Source organism: Sciurus carolinensis, chromosome 13, assembly GCF_902686445.1.
Source record: "Sciurus carolinensis chromosome 13, mSciCar1.2, whole genome shotgun sequence".
Taxonomy (NCBI): domain Eukaryota; kingdom Metazoa; phylum Chordata; class Mammalia; order Rodentia; family Sciuridae; genus Sciurus; species Sciurus carolinensis.
The window spans coordinates 68,385,877-68,403,037 of NC_062225.1; the positions used below are offsets into that span (position 1 = coordinate 68,385,877).

Below are 17,161 nucleotides of genomic sequence, written 5' to 3' on the forward strand. Positions count from 1 at the left end.
TTGGACAATAAAGCAGCCAATTTAATGATTCCACAAACTTGTAGTATATGATTTTTTTTCCCCCTGTTTAGACTGTTTTTCCAAAGAATGATCCAATTCATGTTAGGCTGAGACAGAATTAAAACCTATGCTAAAAAGGAAACTATTTTCTCTTTGTGCTGAAATACTTCGAGAATAATACAAATCATGAAATTAACCATACTGAAGGCCTAAAGAAAGGATCTTTTTATATTCTTTAGAAAGTGCAAACATTTGAGAATATCACAAAAGCAAAAATGTTAGCCATAAAACAATTTATTTTAAAAATCAGTTTCAGATAAACAGATATAAGAAAAACTCTATAAGGTGAAGGCACCTTTTCCAGAATGCTCCCAGCAGAGTCAATACTGATTTCGAAACTGGTTGCTTAGGTCTTGGAGCTCTGTGACCAAGGCATCCACAGCTGCTATTTCATCTGCTAAATCCCCAGAAATCTCTCCTGTTGCCACATCTGTAAAAAGTTGCTACAACATAAAAAACAAAGCATAACTATCAAAACAATGAAAAATTTTTTAAATCAAATGGATACAGAATATAGAATTAAAGTATTCTTTGCATAATAATACTATAACATAGCATTTGTTCACCATCCTGGAAATACAGAAGCTGTAATAAAAATGAGTCCAAATAACAGGCCTGAACTTAAAAACTCAAATGAGCTCTGCTCTTCAATTACTTTAAATACTGGCCATTCATTTCAAAATAATTCAATGGCTTTTCAATGAACGAACATCGTTCATTCAAACAAAAATCTGTGCATGCACGTAAAACAAATATTTTATATTCAAATCATATAAGTCATACCTTTATGCTACTTATTTGAAAATTAAGTTTCATGTATGCATCAGAGATCACAAAGATTATTAAAACTTAGTAAAAGCAAAAAAGTCCAACAAAATAAAAATAACTGTGTGACCCTACTGGAAAAGGAATTACCTTGGGAGGTTTATTGCAACATACTTCAATAACACTGCCATAGCCAAAAACCCTCTGGAATGCTTCTCTAGGAACTGCCTGCTGAGCCAATATAGGCACCCAGAAAAATCAGCTTTAGGATTTTATGGCCGTTGTGTGCGAACATACGTGTTTGCATGTGTCTGTGTTTTAATCGGAAGGATAATTTATTTAGCTTGCCATATATCTTTTTTTATCAGACTTGACTGGATGATCTATACAGCTTTTCATAACAGAATGACATAAGAACTGCCACAGCACAATCACTGGAGAAAATACCTGTTAGGAAAACAACCTGGGTTCATCTTGTGTGTTTTTCAGCTAAGAATCACAGAGCTTGCAAATCATAATGAATCTGCCTCACTTCTCTATGAAGTAAGGAGGAAGTGGAGACAAACTGAAGTTTAGAAAGAATAAATAATCTGCTGCGTGTACAAGGTCAAATCTGTTCTTCCCTCAGGGTTTCCATCCCCAGGCTCCCTGGTCTCCAACCAACAGCCCTCACGCAACTCTTGGCAGGAACCCTGTACAATGACAGGGTGCTAAGGGTAGAGGAATCACTCTGTCCTGGGGAGTGTGAACTGAATCACTTGTTAGATGAGTCTATTTAAATTTCTTAGAGCTTAACAGGTTGTGTCTGTTTGTATTAATAAAGTGATTCTTTGTTTAACAGGGGAAAAAAGTTCTAGGAGTTTATTTCCATGAAGCCTCTGGTCTGGCAAGAAAAGGTCAGAGATTTGTGTAAACTAAACCTACTGCAAGCTATTTAACAGTTATTTCAATGCAATTTCACTTTTTAAAGTGTTTTTAATGCAATTCAGTTTAGCATTATGATCAATTAGGCACATGATCAGATTCCCATTTATTTTATATGCAAGAAAGTGCTTCAAAGGAGGCTTAGGAGGAAATTTTTCTCCCAGGAACAATTTTTCTAATAAGAACAAAATCTAAACACGGATGATTTTGGTGTTGGTGGGGTGCTGGGGATTGAACCCAGGGAACTTACCATATCCCCAGCTCCCCTCCACCCCCTATTTTTATTTTTTTATTTTTTAAAGATGTTGATAGACCTTTATTTTATTCATTTATTTATATGTGGTACTGAGAATCGAACCCACTGCCTCACATGGAGACAAGTGTTCTACCACTGAGCCACAACCCCAGTCCTGTACCCAAAACCCTCTTTTTTTGAGACGGGTCTCACTAAGTTGCTTAGGACCTCACAAAATTGCTGAGGTTGGCCTCAAACTTGTAATCCTCCTGTCTCAGCCTTCCCAGTTGCTTGGATTACCAGCATGTTCCACCAAAGCCAGTCACAGATAATGTTTTGAGGTCTCATTTTTAGTAGCTGGAAATTTACAACAATATGAAGGCTGTATAGTACCTGTACAGATAATATTATTTAAGTCAAGCAGGTACAAATTTATGTAAACATAACAACTGATTTAAAAAAAAAAAAAAGGCTTTGCAGAGAGATAAGGCAACATCCTGCAGAGAGAAAGTTATGGATGAGTTAGTGATCTAATCAAAAGCAGGAAACTCAGCTTCTGATCTGGGAAGTCACAGAACAAGCTTGCTTCCTTGCCTTTTAAGAGAGCTCTTGCAGATTTCTAAGATATATAATTCTGAAGTTGTGCTGCCAAGCTGGGAGGAAATACAGCTCAGCTAAATAGGGATGGTAAAGTGAGTTATTTACTACTGAGGCAAAAATCAGGCTTTAATATAAAAAGATCAAACGATTAACAAAGATGAACTCCGCAAAAGTTTTACAGAATTAAAAAGTGTCCAGAAGTGGCTTCCATGTGCCACAGACCTTCCTTCACAAGTAAATCAAATTAGTTTGCAACCTGAAACTAAAGAGTGAAAGCAAGTTAAGATTAGAAAAGAAAGTACTGAGTTCTATTTGAAGTTATATTTCTTTAAATTTTGCTTCCAGAGGTATGATCGAAGGCTGACTGCACAGTAGAATCACCTAGGAAATCTAACGAATTTCCAGGTTCCATCCCAACCTGAATCTGTAGCTGTCACAAAGTCCAAGAATCATCTTCCAAAGAGCCCCCTGGGTGATTCTTAGGCATCTCCACCCCAGCACTGGCCCATAAGGTGGAATTTGTAAGCTAATAGCATATTTCAGTTGTCAAACCCACCATCTATCGTAACAGAGTGTGTGTGTGTGTGTGTGTGTGTGTGTGTGTGTGTGTTTGTCAAATCCATGTACTATAAACTTAAAAGTATTATCTAAATCAATTTTTATATACATAAAATCCTGTTTAAAAGGAAACATTTTATCACTATTATAAATGAAAAACAAACAATGATATTCATAGAATTGTAGGTTTGATGTGCCAGTAATGCTTTTTCTAATATGCCCTGAAATAAATATATGTTTAAATCAGAAGTTTGCCCAAGTGGTACCAGAGGCATATGTTTGGGAAAAGTGATAATAAATAGAAGAGCAATGTTTAATTATAAACATTAATTTCAAAGACTCCTAAGTTCCAACCAACAATCTTATGTGTCTTGCATTTAGGGAATCTGTCCACAAGCAGGCTCTTGGGTTCCTGAGACATACTAGGTCTCGGCAGGGTGGCAGGAAAGAGAAATTACATTTGGGATGATCTGGCCATGGGACCAATAATATTCTCATCAACACAACCAAGCACCTGGAGACTGTTATCTAAAATATAATGTGGGCTAAAATTATCCCTGATGTAAAGAAAGACTTAAGAATAGTTAGCTGAGATTAATGACCTTTTACCATTTGACAGTTCTAATTAATTCACGTCACGCTCACCTTTGCTTTAGATAATAAGCCCCGTAAGTTGAGTCGGACTGAAGAAAGCACTTGTACAGCTTCTTGGGGACTGGATTTGTTTTTACTGCACTTTATAGCCACTGTAAGATAAAGATGGAAAAAGTACCCATTAAGAATTGGCAATGATAATTTATAGCTACAAAAACCAATTATTTAGTTAAAATTTATTATAACTGTCTTTAGAAATATTTCTACCTGGAAAATTTTTATTTAAAAAAATGTTTTAGTTGTAGATAGACATAATAACTTTATTTTATTTATTAATTTTTATGTAGTGCTGAGGATCAAACCCAGTGCCTCACACATGTTAGGCAAGTGCTCTACCACTGAACCACAACCCCAGTTCAAAAGTAATAATGATGTGCACTTCCCTAACTCTTCCCTAACTCCTCCTTCTTTTTTGCAGTGCTGGGGAACAAATTTAGACCTAGCCTCACTGATCTATAACCTCCTGTCCCCCTCCTTAATGAAAGAAGTTTACTGCTAAGAACTTTGAAGAAAATAAGTGTTTTTTGTTGAGTTACAGATCACCAGGAAGAGATCCTAAATTCATAAAAACGTGTGTGTGCGTGTGTGTGTGTGTGTGTGTGTGTGTGTGTGTGTGTACAGACTAATGAAGTTGGGCAAGGAGACAAAAATCTTATTAAAAACAAGGTATCCCCAGAGGTTAAAAACAGATGGAGCATATTTCAGTGTAGCTTTCCATGGTGTCAAGTCCCTAATGGGGACTCACAGTTGCTGATGACACTACCTCAAGTGACATGCCAGGGATGCAGAGCTCAAAGCTTACTGCATTTTCATACTCAGAAGTTAATACCACCCATCGGGAGGAACTGACACCAACAACCTTATATGTCTTGCATTTAGGAAATTTGTCCACTACCAGGCTCTTGGGTTCCTGAGCCATATTTGGCATCAGCAGGAAAGAGAAATTACTCATCCCAGATGACTCTGCCTCCAGCATTCTGGGGAACCCATTTTCCTAGAAGCTGGATTTATGAAGGGGGCATACTGCTCCCTGGCAGAAGGTCCAACTATGCTTTAAAAGAACAAATGAAGAGCTCTGTACAAATATAATGCCTGTTATCTCTCTACTGATTTGTTCTTGCTTTTGTTCCTTGACTAAACTCAAACAGACCAATAACCAGATCCTATTTTAAAACTACACCATACAGTGCAAGGATTTAAAGTCTGCTTATAACTCTAGATCACAGAGCATGGTTGAAAAATAGATTTCCTTTTCATTGCAAACTCTAATCAATTGGTAGAAGCTGCCTGTACCTGGCAAAATGTTTTGTCACTAATCAATAATATCTTCCATGGTCAGTCAGTAAGAGCTAGGTTTGACATTCCAATTTCAGAATAACGATTGGACCTTGACATTTCTCAGCTAATGGTTGAAAGGATGCATGGCAATTAGCATCTTCTGAGGGACCGGTTGTCCCAGAGATAGTTAGGAATTATATCTGTCTCTTTTAATAGAGAAAGTTGTAACTACCATGGTAAAGGTTTTTGGGCTGTTTAATACTTAGTAGCTTATATCAGACACCAACTGTATTTCTTTAATTCTTAATTTTCATAAAGAGAAAGAAAGAGCAAAAAGACAAACACATACTCCATTAGTTCCCTCTTCAATCCTATTTCCAAAAGGCATTAAAGATAGAGAAAGAGCTAGGGTAAGGGAGAAGGAGAAGGAAAGCTGTTTCAAAGCATCAGAAAATTCAAGCCAGAAGTACCTCATGCCTGAAGACTGCAGTTAAAAAGCATAAACACAGCCCTGGCACCCCCCAAAAAAGAGCATAACTATTATTTATTGTTTTAAAAGTTCCATGATGACAAAGAACAAAGGAGTTTTTGCCCGCCCTTTCCCAGAAAACATCCCAGAAACTGTAAATGAATATCTCCAGACAATGCAAACGAGCACACAATGACAGCACTGTTACAGATGGGTCTCCAGTGCCACGGTGGGACCGCAGTGTGACGCACACAGTGACTGACCAACAGTAACTCACAGGGAGCAAAGATTTAAAAAATGCTATATTTCCTTTTCAAAATTGGGTGGGGTGGAGAACAGTATTGGGGAGAAAAACAAAAAAGAACAGAAATCCAGCTCATTCTTTGAGCACTGGTGCACAAATGCAATAAACACAGGTTAAGATTTATGTTTATAAATCTAAAGTACATTAGAAACAAAGGTGGGCTTCCACTCAAATATGCTTAAAATGCAGGAGCACCAACCCATAAATCCATTAAAGTCCAAGGAGAACTTCAAAGAACAGACACTTGTTTTTCTCCAAGTCTGTCCTGATGGAAAAATGGTGCCATAAGTTCAAAACCAACTTTAAGTTGCAAAATGAAGATTTTCCCTGCAGTATTGCTTTTACTTGCATATTTATAAGCTGACAGGTTTAATACCAGCACTTGGTGATTACAGACAATCTTGGCTTTGACCTTTACAGCACCAGTAGTTCACAGAAATGTTTAGACTTAGCAAGTTTAAGTAGATAAGATAAATTCTTCCGAGTAAATCCCACCCTACTAATTATGTGCTTAATACACCTTAGAGTGGGTTTCCCCAAATAGAATACTGTATCCACAAATGCCAAAGGCAAAAGGCATGAACACTCTGAGCCCAGCCACCATAAAGCCAGCAACCCCTAAAGTGTCACATGAACTCCAGTCACCCCTAAAGTGTCCTTCCACTGATCTGGCAATTGCTTCCAAATTCTGTATACACAATTTCAGCTGTACAGAGTTCAAGACTTTTACCTTATCTGTCAATACTTAGTGGTTCAGGAAACTGGAATTTATATCCTTTTGGTCAAAGATACCAGAGGCCATAGTAGAATTATTAACTACCAAGCCCATTTCTAAACTGTTTGAATGTTCTGGGACTTTTTTATAGTTCTTCATTTTTCTTTTTTTAGTTTTGAGCCCCTTATCATGTAACCCACATCCTCCACTTCAGAAGAAACAGGGTGGGGGTGGGAGGGTGAGAGATTAACATTTGAACCATGTGTAAAATAATGCTAAGTGTTGAAATAATTGTAGTTATTCTTCTTAATAACCACAGTGAGGTATTACCCCGACTTTACCTACAACAAAACTAAGGTTTAGAAAAGTTAAGTCATTGACCTGAAATCAATGACTAGCACACAGCAGAGTGGCCCTGGAGCTTTAGTCGCCAGATTGTGAAGCTCTGCCCTTTTCACTGTGCCTTTGTGGCTCCCTATTTGCTGTCACTATTAGCAACAGGAAGAAGTTAAGCAGAGAAGTAGGAAGACTTTAGAATAGGTTCTCAGTGCCTCATTCAGTTCATAACAATGGTACTTTGCTATTTCATTGGAACCAGGGTATCAAACACCTATATTCAAATGTAAATATAAAAATGAATTATGGGACTGGGGTTGTGGTTCAGTGGTAGAGCACTTGCCTAGCATGTGTGAGGCACTGGGTTCAATCCTCAGCACCACATATAAATAAAATAAAAATAAAGGTCCATCAACAACTAAAAAAAATATTTTAAAAAGTGAATTACTGGGGAGATCCAAGATGGCGGACTAGAGGGAGACTGCATTCCTTGTTGCTCCATAACTCCAGTTTCAAGCAGAGGATATCTATTTCTTGGTGAGGCAGGTTTCGCTGCTTATCAATCCCCTGCTGTTTACCCCATTTGTCTGCTGTGATCACCTGCAGTCTGCCAGCATATCAATGCCTTTTTTGAGTGCAAATTGTTCACTGTCAGGTGCCTATCATGTGCCATTTGCCTGTCTCTCTGCCTGTCCATCCCTGCCTTATACCTATCTATCACCCAACGCACAAGGTTCACCACCCGATCGTCCAACAACAGTCAGCAAACTGATTGTCGACCGCCAGTGGAGCACCAGCTGCCTGCTGTTGCCTGGAAGTTCACTGTGACAGTACCTGCAAGTTTGGTTACACGTGGCTGCTGCCATTTTGAGACAACAGTCAGGCCCCATAGGACCCCTGGCCGAACTGACTGAGCCCCGTCTCCAGGATTCCTCAGCCCAACCGATCACTCCCTGCCTCTGGGGCCCTCACATCGACAGACTGCTCCGTGCCGCCAGACCGACTGACTGCGCCCTATCACCGGAACCCCAGACCGACGGATTGCACCAGGCCTCCAGGATCCTGCAACTACACCAAATACACCTGACCTCCAAGACCCCTGCCTGACCAAACACACCCCGTCTCCAGGACCTCCAGTTGACCACGTCCACACCCTGAGTTGCAGCTCCCCATTTGCCAACACATTTGGAAGCTTGAGAGGCCATCTTGGATAATCCTGGAAGCTGTAGCTCCCATCTTTAGGTGGGGCAAAGCCCATCCTGAGACACCTGCTGGAGACTTGAAGCTCATTGTCAGGTACCTCTCATGCATCAGGCTACTGAAGACTGGGAGGTTTCAAAACTATATGACGGTTATACTGTAGATTTTCTTTTTTCTCCTTATTGAAAAAGTTTAACTTTTTATTTCTTTACTTTTCTTGCTCTCTTTTCCTTTTGTTTACCTGTTCCCTCAGAGTCTCTTTCTCCCTTTTTTGCATGCTAACATCCGATTTCTTTTGATTACACTCTCATTCTTTCTATTATCTAGAACTTCTGTATATTCTTTTCTTATCCCATTAACAGCTACATTCTACATCCCTCTGTATCCTCTTTGTCCTCCATTAGAAACTGCAGGCCTTATTGCAAATCTGTTTGTTTTACTGAAGATAATATTTGAACTCATTCTGTTTATTATGACAATATTGTTATTGTCCTCATAGGGGCTATTTGGTCTAGGATTGCATACTGTCTGAATTGGGCACTGCTAATATTGATCTCCCCTTAAAGAAAAGGTTTTGGAAACCTACAGGGCCACTATAAGCCTATAGGGGGAAATCTCAATACTCCAGATCTGCACTGCTAGAGGGGAAGATACATGAACAACATGAAAAAACAAGGGAAGAAAATGATCCAAACAAATCTAGATTCTATATTAATAGAATCCAATGACAGTATGGTAGAAGAAATGTCAGAAAAGGACTTCAGATTTGCTCCTGGTGAAGCAAAGGATGAGATAAGAGAGCAAATGCAGGCAATGAATGATAATACTAATAAGCTGAAAGAGCAAGTGCAGGAAGCAAAAGATCATTTCAACAAAGAGATGGAGATTCTCAAAAAAAATCAAATGGAAATCCTTGAAATGAGGGAAACAATAAACCAAATAAAAAACTCAATGGAAAGCATCACCAAAAGACTAGACCACTTGGAAGTCAGAACCTCAGACAATGAAGACAAAATATTTAATATATTAATATTTAATATTCAATTGAAAATAAAGTTTCCCAAACATAAGATGGTAAGAAATCAGGAACGGAATCTCCAAGAACTATGGGACATCATGAAAAGACCAAATTTAATAATTATTGGGATTGAGGAAGGCACAGAGATACAAACTAAAGGAATGAACAACCTATTCAATGAAATAATATCAGAAAATTTCCCACACCTTAAGAATGAAATGGAAAATCAAATACAAGAGGCTTACAGAACACCAAACACACAGAATCACAACAGATCCATACCAAGGCACATTATAATGAAAATGCCTAACATTCAAAATAAAGAGAGGATTTTGAAGGCCACGAGAGAAAAGCATCAGATTACATATAGGGAGAGACCAATACAGATAGCAGCCGACTTCTCAACCCAGACTCTAAAATCTAGAAGGGCCTTGAACAACATATTTCAAGCTCTGAAAGAACATGATTGCCAACCAAGAATCCTATACCCAGCAAAACTAACTTTCAGATTTGAAGATGAAATAAAATCCTTCCATGATAAACAAAAGTTAAAAGAATTTACAGACAGAAAGCCTGCGCTACAGAATGTTCTCAACAAAATATTCCATGAGGAGGAAATGAAAAACAACAATGTAGGTCAGCAAAGGGAGGAACTACCTTAGAGAAAAACCACTCAAAGGAGAAACCAAGCCAAATTAAAAACCAAAAATAAGCCCAAATGACTGGGAATACAAATCATATCTCAATAATAACCCTGAACATTAATGGCCTACACTCATCAATCAAAAGACATAGACTGGCAGAATGGATTAAAAAGAAAGACCCAACAATATGCTGCCTGCAAGAGATTCATCTCATATATAAGGACATCCAGACTAAAGGTGAAAGGATGGGAAAAAACCTACCAAGCACATGGACTCAGTAAAAAAGCGGGGGTTTCCATCCTTATATCAGATAAAGTGGACTTCAAGCCAAAGTTAGTCAGAAGGGATAAAGAAGGACATTTCATACTGCTTAAGGGAACCATAAATCAGGAAGACATAACAACAGTAAATATTTATGCCCCAAACAATGGTGCAACCCTGTACATCAAACAAATCCTTCTCAATTTCAGGAATCACATAGAACACAACACAATAATTCTGGGTGACTTTAACGCACTGCTGTCACCACTAGATAGATCTTCCAAACAAAATCCAACCAAAGAAACCTAGAACTCAATAACACAATCAATAACCTAGACTTAATAGACTTATATAGAATATTCCATCCATCAACAAGCAGATTCACTTTCTTCTCAGCAGCACATGGAACCTTCTTGAAAATAGACCATATGTTATGCCACAAAGCAGCCCTTAGGAAATGCAAACAAATAGAGATACTGCCTTGTGTTCTATCTGATCATAATGGACTGAGAGTAGAAATCAATGACAAAATAAAAAACAGAAATTACTCCAACACTTGGAGACTAAATAATTTGCTACTGAATGAAACATGGATAACAGAAAACATCAGGGAGAAGATAAAAAAATTCTTAGAGGTCAATGAGAACGACGATACAACATATCAAAATCTCTGGGACACTATGAAAGCAGTACTAAGAGGAAAATTCATTGCATGGAGCACATTCCAGAAAAGAATGAAAAGTCAACAACTAAATGACCTAACATTACAGCTCAAAGCCCTAGAAAAAGAAGAACAGAATAACAGCAAAAATAGTAGAAGACAGGAATAATTAAAATCAGAGCTGAAATCAATGAAATTGAAACAACAACAAAAAAAACAATTAAAAAATTGACAAAACAAAAAGTTGATTCTTTGAAAAAGTAAACAAAATAGACAAACCCTTAGCCACACTAACAAAGAGAACGAGAGAGAAAACTCAAATTACTAAAATTCGTGATGAAAAAGGAAATATGACAAGAGACACCACTGAGATACATAACATAATGAAAAGCTACTTCGAAAATCTGTATTCCAACAAAATAGAAACTACCAAAGACATCGACAAATTTATAGAGACATATGCTCCTCCCAAACTGAAACAGGAGGACATACACAATTTAAACAGATCAATATCAAGCAATGAAACAGAAGAAGCCATTAAAAATCTACCATCCAAGAAAAGTCCAGGACCAGACGGATTCTCAGCCGAGTTCTTCAAGACCTTCAAAGAAGAACTCATTCCAATACTTCTTCAAAGTATTCCAGGAAATAGAAAAGGAGGATACCCTACCAAATTCATTCTATGAAGCTAATATCACCCTCATACCTAAACCAGGAAAAGACACATCAAGGAAAGAAAATTTTAGGCCAATATCCTTGATGAATATAGATGCAAATATCCTTAACAAAATATTGGCAAACCATATCCATAAACATATTAAGAAAATTGTGCATCACAATCAAGTGTGGTTCATCCCTGGAATGCAAGGATGGTTTAACATCTGTAAATCAATAAATGTAATCCATCATGTCAACAGACTTAAGGATAAGAATCATATGGTTATTTCAATTGATGCAGAAAAAGCGTTAGACAAAATACAACACCCCTTCATGCTCAAAACACTAGAAAAAATAGGAATAGTAGGAACATACCTGAACATTGTAAAGGCTATTTATGCTAAGCCCATGGCCAACATCATTCTTAATGGAGAAAAACTGAAACCATTCCCTTTAAAAACGGGAATAAGACAGGGATGTCCTTTTTCACCACTTCTATTCAACATTGTCCTCGAAACTCTAGCCAGAGCAATTAGGCAGACTAAAGAAATTAAAGGGATACAAATAGGAAAAGAGGCACTTAAGCTGTAACTATTTGCTGAGAACATGATTCTATATTTAGAGGATCCAAAAAGCTCCTCCAGAAAACTTCTAGACCTCATCAATGAATTCAGCAAAACAGCAGGCTATAAAATCAACATGCATAAATCTAAAGCATTTTTATACGCAAGCGACGAAACATCTGAAAGGGAAATGAGGAAAACAACTCCATTTGCAATAGCCTCAAAAAAAAAAAAATAAAATAAAATACTTGGGAATCAATCTAACCAAAGAGATAAAAGATCTCTACAATGAAAACTTCAAAACATTGAAGAAAGAAATTGAGGAAGACCTTAATAGATGGAAAGATCTCCCATGTTCTTGGATAGGCAGAATTAATATTGTCAAAATGGCCATACTACCAAAAGCTATACAGATTCAATGCAATTCCAATTAAAATCCCAATGATGTACCTTACAGAAATAGAGCAAGCAATCATGAAATTCATCTGGAAGAATAAGAAACCCAGAATAGCTAAAGCAGTCCTTAGCAGGAAGAATGAAACAGGGTATTGCAATACCAGAACTTCAACTATACTACAAAGCAATAGTAACAAAAACGGCATGGTATTGGCACCAAAATAGACAGGTATATCAATGGTACAGAATAGAGGACACGGACACAAACCCAAATAAATACAATTTTCTCATACTACACAAAGATGCCAAAAATATGCAATGGAGAAAAGACAACCTCTTCAACAAATGGTGCTGGGAAAACTGGAAATCCATATGCAACAGAATGAATTTAAACCCCTACCTCTCACCCTGCACAAAAATCAACTCACAATGGATCAAGGACCTTGAAATCAGACCAGAGACCCTGCATCTTATAGAAGAAAAAGTAGGTCCAAATCTTCAACTTATTGGCTTAGGATCAGACTTCCTTAACAGGACACCCATAGCATAAGAAATAAAAGCAAGAATCAATAACTGAGATAGATTCAAACTAAATAGCTTTCTCTCAGCAAAGGAAACTATCAGCAATGTGAAGAGAGAGCCTACAGAGGGGGAGAAAATCTTTGCCACTCTTACTTCAGATAGAGCACTAATTTCCAGAATCTATAAAGAACTCAAAAAACTCTACACCAAGAATACAAATAACCCAATCAACAAATGGGCTAAGGATATGAATAGATACTTCACAGAAGAAGATCTACAAGCAATCAATAAACATATGAAAAAATTTTCACCATCTTTAGTAATAAGAGAAATGCAAATCAAAACTACACTAAGATTCCATCTCACCCCAATTAGAAAGGCGATTATCAAGAATACTAGCAACAACAGGTGTTGGAGAGGATGTGGGGAAAAAGGTACACATACATTGCTGGTGGGACTGTAAATTAGTGCAGCCACTCTGGAAAGCAGTGTGGAGATTCCTTAGAAAACTTGGATTGGACCTACCATTTGACCCAGCTATCCCACTCCTCGGCCTATACCCAGAGGACTTAAAATCAGCATACTACAGAGATACAGCCACATCAATGTTCATAGCTGCTCAATTCACAATAGCCAGATTGTGGAAGCAACCTAGATGTCCTTCAATTGATGAATGGATAAAGAAAATGTGGTATATATATACAATGGAATATTACTGAGCCATAAAGAATGATAAAATTATGGCATTTGCAGGCAAATGGATGAAATTGGAGAATATCATGCTAAGTGAGATAAGCCAATCTCAAAAAACCAAAGGATGAATGATCTCGCTGATAAGCAGATGATGACACATAATGGGGGATGGGAGGGGGACAAGACTGGAGGAAGGAGGGACTGTATACAGGGAAAAGAGGGGTGGGAGGGGTGGGGGGGAAGGAAAAAATAACAGAATGAATCAAACCTCATTACCCTATGTAAATGCATGATTATGCAAATGGTATGCTGTTACTCCATGTACAAACAGAAACGTGTATCCCATTTGTTTACAATAAAAATTTTTTAAAAAAGTGAATTACTACATTCCCCTGGTATTTTTCCATTAATGCAAATAATTAAAAGTGGTCTTTAACTGGACTATATTTACTCAATAGGCAAACACTTTTATAAGTGAGGCCACCCACCCTTCATATTATACTCTCTAAATTCCCAAAGACAGGAACTGGATTGTATTTTATATTTCTTTTTTATACACCATAGCTTTTTGTATATTGCTGAGTACTCTAGAGATCTACATATTTTTATGAATAAATATTTTTATTTCTAAAGGAAAAATATGAGTCAAGAAAAAGCTAACAGATTTCCTTAGTACTACATGATCAATACAGACTGTGTGGAGTGAAGGTTATTTATAGGTGTAAAGATATTTTGCATCTCTACAAAAGTTTCTAATTCCTGTCATTTGTTCAAACAGTATTTTGTGCTTAAGCCTCTATCCTGTTTCTTCTAATTGTTCCAAAGTACATACTTCATAGTAGTTGGTCCGTCTGTTGAATTAAAAACTAATATTAATATAATGAAGTAATCTAAGATTATTTATAATGGAACTTTGCTTTTAACTACCATCCTTTTTTATCAGTAAAAAATACATTAATATAGGCCATGGAAATCAAATACCGTGTGCAAGTCCTAAGGCTCTTTGAACAACTTCCTTAAATGATGTAATATCTTTCTCCCAACAACTGGACTGTGTGTCACACTTGTATGCCTTCGAGAGATACTGGAATGCCTAAGGAAAAAGAAAGAACAATATTTAGACTAATAAGTAGAATTCACACTTCAAACTGTTTCCTGGAAGTCATATGGAACTATTTCAAAACTTGAAAAGCCAGCATCTGTACTGTATAGAACAGCCTCTCTTATTCTCATCAAAGAAGGGGCAGCAATACACACCCAACAGCAATAAGCAATTACAAGAAATCAATGGCTGCGTCTAGATGTCTATGTTTTTTGATTCCCTGTAACCAAAAAGTATAAAGGTCATACCTGGAAATCTATAAGCAGTATACAGATTTCTTCATCATTTGTAGCTATCAGCTTAAGAGACCCGTTAAGAGAATGAGGAGTGAACTTGGTGAAAACTATGGAGCTGCTGGTAAGTATGTGATCTCATATAAGCTTAAGACACTCTCTTTCATTTTCTTGCCAACTCAAGGCAGAAGTCATAGATCAGAGGATTCAGAATACCCTTAATTCCATATTTCCAAGAGAGTACATAATTCAAGAAGAAATGGAAGGACAGAAGTAGGAGTGTGTGCGTGCAGCATGAGATGTTTTCTCTGGGCTGACAAGGCGATGGTAGACGCCAGCTGTGTGGACTGAGGGAGGAGAGAATGGCTAAGAATCCCATAGATTAGCTGTACTGTGGCTGATTCCAAACCCACGCAAGGAGTACGTTTGATTTGTTGTGGATGTTTTGAAAAGAAACACAAAACAAATATTCCAACCTTGGAAACTGGGAGCTCCTTCAGGTTCAGAGATAAGAAACTAACAGCACAATGGCAGAGTAACTGGCGCTCTACTGCCCTTGTGAGAAGGAGGCAGGACAACCTTTGCAAAGCATTGTATGTTTAGACTTTAAAAGTTCTTCTTCAATCTACTTATCTAGTGCCTTTTTCTTTTTCCCTCTGTAGTCCCTGCCTCAAATCTCAAGCCTTTCTGTCCTCCTTCCAGTCTGCCTTGGTCTTTAGCAATGAGCCTGTAAAAGCGGGTGCAGAGCAAGGAACAAGAGCCAGCTGTTTTCTGCAGATCCAGCAGGGGCAGCAGGTTAGAGACCCTTTTAACAGGAAACAGAAAGCAATTATATCAGAAAACTTCATGAAAAGTCAAAAGATGAATGTTCCAAGTCCTAACCTGCCCACAATTCAAAGTGCTTATGTGAAAGACTGAATCTGAGCATATTAATCTTATGTTTAAGATTATGAAACTCTTCTTCCACCCCTCAAAAAAGCAGGTCTGCTGCATGCATGCTGAACAGAAGGCTGGGGCCAGGAGGACCAAGGGAGGCCTCACCTTTTCATTCTCGTCAGGCCTTTCACTCTGCCCATTTCCGCACACTTGGGCATACAGCCTCCAGATTTCTCCATCATTGGTGACTCTTGAAGTTACTCTGCCAAATAACTCCTGCAGCTTCCCTTTGAGGCTGGTGGCGACACCTCCACTGCGATCGGTCATCCCATCAACCACTGCCCTGACCAGAATTTTAAGGACCTTAAAAAAATGCACAGAAGAAACTGGTGAGCGAGAAACCATAAAACAGCAACAAAAATATGAAGAGCTACCACCACCCATCATCAAAGACAATGGCAGTGAATAACCACATGAAGCCACTTAGGACATCACTGGTACATTTTTTAAACATAAAAGTCAAGCCATCCTGAACCACTCTCCAGCATCACATCCTGACTTCCTCTCTGGCTGTCCCTTCTCAGGCTCTTTGGTGGGTTCTTATCTCTTTTCATTTGGAGATGTGACTCATACCTGTGTTATCGATTCTGCTCTGACTGTGTCCCTGCAGCTTCAGCCAGGCTCCTCTCCAGAGCTCCATGGCTGCCACCTCAGTACCTACTGGGCAGGTCTGTTGACATCTCGCAGCCCTGTCCCTCCTCGAGACTCTACAAGCTTGTATCAAAAGTTTCCAGAGTCAGGAACCTGCAGCATCAACCTAGATTCTCTTTTCTCCATTTTGCCACATCTAACTGATTTGATTCAACATTCCCTATGACTCCTAAACTCTCCTTAGTTTAGGTCTCTTTAATTTCCCCCTGGACTACTATGACAACATTCTAACTCTATTTAAAGGCGTCCTGGGGCTGGGGTTGTGGCTCAATGGTAGAGTGCTTGCCTAGCATGTGTGAGGCATTGGGTTTGGTTCTCAGTACCACATAAAAAATAAAATAAAATAAAGGCATTGTGTCCATCTACAAATAAAAATATTTAAAAAAAAAAATAAAGGGATCCTGGTTCTTCCTCATTATTGAATGATAAATTGTTACTGCGTTTGCATTAGGTGCTCAGAAAATATCTGTTTTCCTGTTAACCACCCCATGCCAACTCACCATTTAGCAGCCTCTTGGCTATCCTGCTCTTGGTTAGTCTTTACACTTTTTATCCCAGGTGTTTTGAATGCTGATGGATGGGCTGAGCCTCACGCAGATTACGGGGCTATGAGAAGGCACAGCTGCCATATTTACATTAGGCTGTGGATCTCAGGGCAGCCCCCAGGGGGCATAGAAAGTGCATCTTTGATCTTTCACTCCTTTGATGGGGGACAGCGAAGACACC

The 17,161-nt window shown here is 38.2% G+C and overlaps 1 protein-coding gene across 1 annotated transcript in view; it reads right to left on the reverse strand.

Moving 5' to 3' along the window:
- Positions 1-276: 276 nt before the first annotated feature.
- Positions 277-17,161, reverse strand: part of Ttc27 (tetratricopeptide repeat domain 27) — a 194,878-nt gene continuing 177,993 nt past the window's right edge. The window contains 4 exon segments of the mRNA XM_047523156.1: positions 277-503; positions 3,788-3,888; positions 14,495-14,606; positions 15,890-16,087. Of these exon segments, the coding sequence (XP_047379112.1) occupies positions 381-503; positions 3,788-3,888; positions 14,495-14,606; positions 15,890-16,087 (534 nt within the window). The 3' untranslated portion in view covers positions 277-380.